At 38.8% G+C, this 7,015-nt stretch overlaps 1 protein-coding gene across 1 annotated transcript; it reads right to left on the reverse strand.

The window, feature by feature from the left end:
- Window positions 1-4,283: 4,283 nt before the first annotated feature.
- Window positions 4,284-6,068, reverse strand: LOC102204286 (programmed cell death 1 ligand 1-like; the record flags this gene model as incomplete). Its single annotated transcript, XM_005755351.1, has 2 exons — window positions 4,284-4,985; window positions 5,730-6,068. Coding segments are annotated over 2 exons (425 nt in total), but the record flags the coding sequence as incomplete, so codon positions are not given.
- Between the last annotated feature and the right edge of the window lie 947 nt (window positions 6,069-7,015).

The raw sequence follows: 7,015 nt of genomic DNA on the forward strand, positions 1-7,015 counted from the left end.
GCAGACACAGCACAGATGTTTCCTTCATCGTCCTTCTCACTCATTTGAGCTTTTTTTCATTTCTGTCACTGACACCAAGTAAAGCCCGCCCTCTTCCTCTGAGCACCAGCTTTCTATTGGTTCACAGTGGTGGGGACCTGAAGTTTTACTTAGTATAAAAAAATAGTCTGCAGTATCTTGTTTTTCATTCGTCATGTCTTAAGACTGGAACACTATGATTCACATTTTACATTAACACCATCCTCACACATGTTTATATACGGACACTAGAGCAATGTTCCCTCTAAGCTGCGCACGGTCTCTGCGCACAGAAAATCTGCGTTGCGCACAAAAAAATCTAACCTGAATTGAAATTAAAATTAAACTTTAACAATTCTGTTTTGCAGTGTTAGTCAGTAAGTGACTGGCTGCTCCAGTATGGGATTAGAACGATGCCACCTTATCCCATAGTCCAGCCAATAATGTGATTCACATTCGTATATACGCAGCTAATCAACATCGTTGACAGGCTATGGCAGCGTCCTTATGTGCCGACACCGGTGTTTTAGCTGGCAAAGCGACGTGGGTGACGTGGAGCGAAGCCAACGTGTACAACCATTGGAGATGTGAGCAGGACAGATGGAACAAATGACGGAAAAAGTGTGGACTTTATACCAGTTTTTAAATTGTGTTGATAGGCCACGTAAAACCAGAGTTATGATAAAAATATGCAATGTTTGGTTTTCTTCCTGAATACTGTCGTTGTTTATATTTACTACGGGAAGAAACGGTAAAAAAGGCATTTTATAAGGAAAACGCTCGAAAGCCTGTGAGCAAAAACAAAACCAAAAACACCCCCACCCTTTCCTATTGGTCGAAAAAAGTACCATGTCGACCAATCAAAAAAAATCAAAAAAGGATATGGCAAGTTGTTAAGAAACGGGGGGGAGTTTTAGGAGTTACGGCGGTGTTTTGAGATGTGAGAGATTTGCGACGTGTAGTTAGTGTGTAGTGTAGTCAATAGTTTTGTTCTGTGTATCAGAACAATGAGGCGACTGCTGAATGTTACAGGTGTTACAGCAGTGATACATCTCCTGCTGTCAGGCCTGCAGGTATCAGGCTGCTGTTCTCCTTTATCTCATAGTGGACAGAAATAATATTTTGAAGTGGCACAAATAATTTGTGTGGCATCAGATTTGATGCAGAACAGCTGATTGTTCTGTAAATAGTTTGAAATGTTTATTTAAAGACACCTTGGCTGCATTTAAAAAATAGCTGCAAAAAACTTTGTTGTTTGCCAAACTCAGTTACTTTTTTGAAGAAGTAACTATATAATTAATTGCCCAACACTGGTCATTATATACTGTATTTTGCAGACAGTGTTACAGGACTCTCTCCCAGACCAGAGAATCGTAATACAAGTCAGAGCTTTATAAAAAGAAAAGTTGTTTTCAAAATTGGAGTCAAGTTATTTTTACTTCCAATAGTGTTAACATGCTACACAGGTCATGAACAAGATTTTTTTTTTTTAAATTTTCATTGTAAGTGGGCTAAAGCAGTTAATTAAAAGTAGTCTAACATACATGTAAATGTTGTCATTTTAATAAACCATGTAACTTGGATGGATTCAGTGCGGCGTGACCACAGTGCACACGTCTGATGTCGCTCACAGTGGTCCAAGTTTGTATTTCTGTGAGGTGTTATAATATACTTAATACATGAATAATAATAATACGAGCTTTTATACTTTTTAAGAACTGTATAACAAACACTTTAAAGTGGAGAAAAAACACAGTTTTACTTAAAAAAACAACAACCAATTTTCAGGTTTGAGTTCACATCTCGTGGAAAATTAATCAAATACAATCTATCTCACGTCATCTCAGTTTTCCAATAAATAAAACACAGCAGCCTCTGATGGGCCAGATCTTCCAGATCATCTGTCATTTAAAAAAAACAAAACTTGAATATGTCTTTATCAGCTATGTCAGCAGGTTCAATTTCAAGATCACCCAGTTTTACTCCTGTAAATACGGATATGTTCACTGTGATGGGTCCATCACCAGGAAAGGATAATGTTTCTTTTTCTTTCACCTTTCTGATTTCACTGAATCTTTTCTCAAGTGCAGTTTACATTACTATGATTGCATATTGCAAATGCTCACATTTTATGTGATTGCTTGCTCTGAGCTCTCTCGGGAAGGGAAAAGAGAGAATGCATCTTTCTGTAGTCTCAAAAGTGATTTTGCGCTTGAGCACCAAAACATCCTGAGGACCGTTTTTCCTTTTGTTCATTCTGCTTGTTATGGTGATGTGATGGTCATCTTATATCTACTACGAAGTGCAGCTTTTCCACTCTGCGGTTTCCAGTTGGGATAGGTGAAGTTTTCACATGTTTCACACTCGCAGCAAATTGTTTTAGCCCCTCTCCCTTTGACAGCCACCAGACTTTGTCTTGAAGCAAGAGATTTGATGTGAGAATAGGTGCACTGATAATTTTATGAATTGTTTATGTTTTTATGTAGTCTCCATCGGTGAATGGATGTTGTGTCTTACTATCTCATGGGCTACCAGAAAACTAGCAGCAATAATTGCTTTTCTATTGAACAAGGTCTAAAAAAAAGCATTTGGTCTGCTTAGCAGTTCCAGTCCCTCTTTTTTTGTTTGTCTCCAGCTTGGTGCTTTTCAGCAAATTTGGAAACGTCTCGCGACACTGCAATTAAAAGAATGTTATTAAACATCGGGCAAGTCAGCGTAATAAGTGGTGAAAGTAAATGAATCAGTCCAAACAGAGAATTACACACCAGTTTCCCCCTAGAGTTTTGTTCTTCGGATTAATCCATGGTTAGCTTGCTGGAGCTCTCTCATTATTAGCCACTGGCAGGGAAAACACAGGAGAGCGAGAGGTGTGGTAGACGGGGTGGATTTTGCAATTTTTGTTTTATTAATACATTTAATAAAACTGCGTATAGAATAAATAAATATAAAAATAGTTTGTTTAAAATTGTCTTAGTTTTGTTTTATTTCTTTTACCCTGAAAGCTTCTGGCAGCCACAGCTAGAAGAGGGCAGGTTACCGACCTCTGAGCTAAAACCCTGCCCTGTCCAATAATCACCAGAAACGGAGAAAACAAAAAAAAAAAAAGAAGAAAGCTTTGAATCGCATTTTCAGATTCTTTGACCCTTGTTAATTATCAAGTACTCCTCATTTTGTAATTCAACTGCAAATGTTTTCTTTTCAAGACCATCCATGTGCTCACAGCACAACAACAGGTTTGGACAAATAACAGTTCTTTATTAGCAAAATATGACTTCTTATAAAAACATACAATTACAGATAAAAAAAAGTTTATTCATATTTGAATGTAAAAAGCAAAAATACATCGAATTCCAGAGAAGTAATTTAATAATTAATTAATTAATTTAATTTGAACAAAATGAAAACTAAGACTTTCAAAAAGCATGAGCCAATATTTCATTCACAACAGAACATGAATAACACTGATTGTGTTGGACACTTTTGTTTATGTAAGATTGTTTTGTATTGTTTTGTATTATATTGCATTGTGTTGTACATAAGATTGTTGTATTTCTATCTTTTTATCTCGAGGGCTGGGGGCTGTGGGAGCATTGCAATTTGAAATTCCTGTGTGTGCTCTGCGCATATGTTTTTTGCCAATAAAGCTGACTTTGATAACATGAATGTTTAAACTTAGATTTTATACTTTCAGGCACTAAATGAGCTCATTTCAAATCAGATGCTTGCTCCAGGTCTCAGAGTAGTTGAAACAGGGGCCTGTTTGTGTAGCATCTCCTCTTCTTTTCAAACCAGTGTGAAGATGTCTGAGCATTGAAGTTATGACTTTCTGGAGTTTTGGTTTGGAAATTCAGTCCAATTCTTGCCTGATATAGGTTTTCATCTGCCGAAGAGTTTGTGCATTTAATTAATTATGCGTCTGTAATGTTCTCTATAGGTGAAAGATTGGCAAATACAAACGGCCTTCCCTGAACTAGACATCATCTGAAGGGTAGTAGATGGTAAATGGTAAATGGCCTGTATTTATATAGCGCTTTTCTAGTCCCTAATGACCCCAAAGCGCTTTACACATCCAGTCATCCACCCATTCACACACACATTCACACACTGGTGATGGCAGCTACATTGTAGCCACAGCCACCCTGGGGCGCACTGACAGAGGCGAGGCTGCCGGACACTGGCGCCACCGGACCCTCTGACCATCACCAGTAGGCAACGGGTGAAGTGTCTTGCCCAAAGACACAACGACCGAGACTGTCAAAGCCTGGGCTCGAACCGGCAACCTTCCGATTACAAGGCGAACATTTCTAATGTTAATTACGTTCTGTTGCTCTAAATCCTTTATAGCACTTTTAGCATTCATAGTTGTAAAACTTCTCAGTTTAAATATTTCTTATGTTAATTACGTTCTGTTGTGAATAAGTTATTGGCTCATATAAAGTGAAAGTCTTAGCTTTCATGTTGTTCAAATTTATGAAACGTCACAACTTTTCTGGAATTCAGGTTGTATAAAGAACAACAAATTGGAGGCTGAGAGGAACGGAAAACCTACAAGCTACTATACTATTAGGATAATGATTCTGTATCATACAGTGAATTCATTAATTGATTTACAAAGTTCCTTCTTATTGTAAACAAATCCTATGGAAACTGAAGATGAACAAACATTGTAGTTCACAGAGTCTCTGACAGACAGCACAGAGACTGACACAGTCTGAACAGGTTTGATGATAGTCAGAGAAATTTGACATCAAAGCAACTCTGGACGTGTTTGATGTTCATCATCAATTCATGGGTCAGAGTTCAGATGGAAAAAGTTCTGAGAGGTTTCAAAGCTGTTGTGGTTCAGCAGGAGGCTGGTACGGATCCTGTCGCTGTTATTCTCTAAAATGCAAAAGCAAAAGCAACAACAAAAAGCAGACCTAAAACTAGCACACTGCCTTTCAGTCCAACAGATCCTCCTCGCTGACCTGCAGGTGAGAAACAGGTGTGAGATGTTAGCTGTCAGGTAGATCAGTGTTTCCCAAACTTTTGGAGCCACAGCGCATATTTCACATTAGAAAAATCACACGGCACACCACCAAACAAAAATGTCACGAAAAGCATGTTGATAATTCTTTCCCTGCATAGCAGAAGTGGCTTGATTTGTCCCCAGGATACCTTTTCTTTTGTTTAAATTGCTTTCTTCTGACCACATCTCGTGCTAGGGCCTTCATCTGTATTGGAATTTTCTCCAGGATCCAGGTAAGATTGACACATGGTTCTTTTCAAATATTTATTGCTTTTATGCGCTGCATTGTCACACTCACAGCATGACAATTATGTAATTTCCTCTGTCTTCTGTTTTACTGGCAGTTGGCAAAACATTTAATAAGAGCAGGTTGCATTGCCCTCTAGTGGAAGAGAATGTAACTGTTCTGCCAGTCACGCCATTTGCTTAGAGTACCAACCAGGTGGAACCAGATCATCTACCACGACAAACCTGTGTGCCGCAGCACAGTGGTTGGGAAACACTGAGGTAGGTGATGAGTGAAGAACAGAACAGAATCCATTTCCTCTTCAAACTGCTGTCAGACATTATCTACTGCACTCTGATCACATCACTCAGACCAGCTGCTTTCTACAAAGTCTCATCAACAACATCTTTAGAAACAAACATCAACAACCAGGAAGCAGCTTCACCTCTGATCACACACTCAACTCTACTCACTCACCTGGAGGATCAACACTCAGGGTGATGTTTGTGATGGACTGCAAGGAGTGTGTTTCTTCCAGGAAGACTTGACACTCGTATGTTCCAGCATCATTAATCGTCACATTCTTCAGAATCAGAGACACGTTTCCATCCTTCATCTTTCTGTCCTGCAGATCCACCCGGTTCTTAAAAGATGGATGCTGGTTGTCTGGATCAATGTTTCCATCCCGAAATAAAAGAACATATTTTGGCTGCAGGTCAGGTCGGTGCCACTCTACAGTTAGGATCTTGTTGTTGTTTAGAGCTCGACATGGCAGAGTGACATTCTGTCCAGACTCAGCTGTGATGGTTTTCTGGTCTGAAAGAGGAAACAATACAAAGCAGAGAGGTTATAGGTCAAAGTACAACTGTTCACTGTGCGCGGAGTGTGATGAGTACAAACATAAACACCTGCTCACAGTGTAATTTGTGAAACAAAATAAATACAACAGTCAGAGAATGAAAAATTCAGGAACCAAATCTCTTATAAAGCCTCTTATTGTATTTCTTATTCCTTTCTCTTAGCGCTGTGATATTTAGCATGAAAAAAAAATCCCAAAATACACAAAATGCTGTCAAAACAAACAAACAACAAAAATAGTAGATCTCTAAGCTTTGATAGCAGACTTTTCTGATTTCTTGTGCAGCATCATCAGTGTGTTCTTGTGTTTGTCTACATCTACAAATCTCCACACAGGAAAGGAAGTGACCCTGACTCAGTTCTGCATAATCAGTTTCAAAGCCACTAAACTATGCACGTCATTTTTTCAAAGACCCCTTCACAGCAAAGCTTTCTGACTGCAGGAGACCCAAAGTCTAATTAACTTTCAACTGCAGCTTTGGCAAATGACATCAGTGAGACATCTGACCTCTTTCTGCTTAATTTAACCGTGTTTGTTACTGTTTGGGATTTGCCTTCGATGAGCCTAAAGAAAAGTGTTCCCAGTCTCTGCAAATATGTTCCTATACAATGCTACCAAATCCCAAGTGCACAATGATTGACGTGGATGACACTGTGCAGTGGATGAATGCAGATTGTTTGACAAATGGGTCCAAAGGTGAAACAGCAGATTTCACAGAGAAACATTTCATTGTTTTAAACACCGGTTTCACTTCAGCTATTTGTATGTTATAAGTTTACCTTTATCTGCAGCTCAGTGAAGGACCAACAACAGCACAAGCATGAGTGGCCCACAGGCAAACTGTACCGCATATATATCTATGTCTATCTAGATATCTCGTAACAATATATCTCTTCCAATTAAT

This window comes from Pundamilia nyererei, unplaced genomic scaffold (assembly GCF_000239375.1).
Source record: "Pundamilia nyererei isolate P.nyererei 1_Seehausen unplaced genomic scaffold, PunNye1.0 scaffold01272, whole genome shotgun sequence".
Taxonomy (NCBI): domain Eukaryota; kingdom Metazoa; phylum Chordata; class Actinopteri; order Cichliformes; family Cichlidae; genus Pundamilia; species Pundamilia nyererei.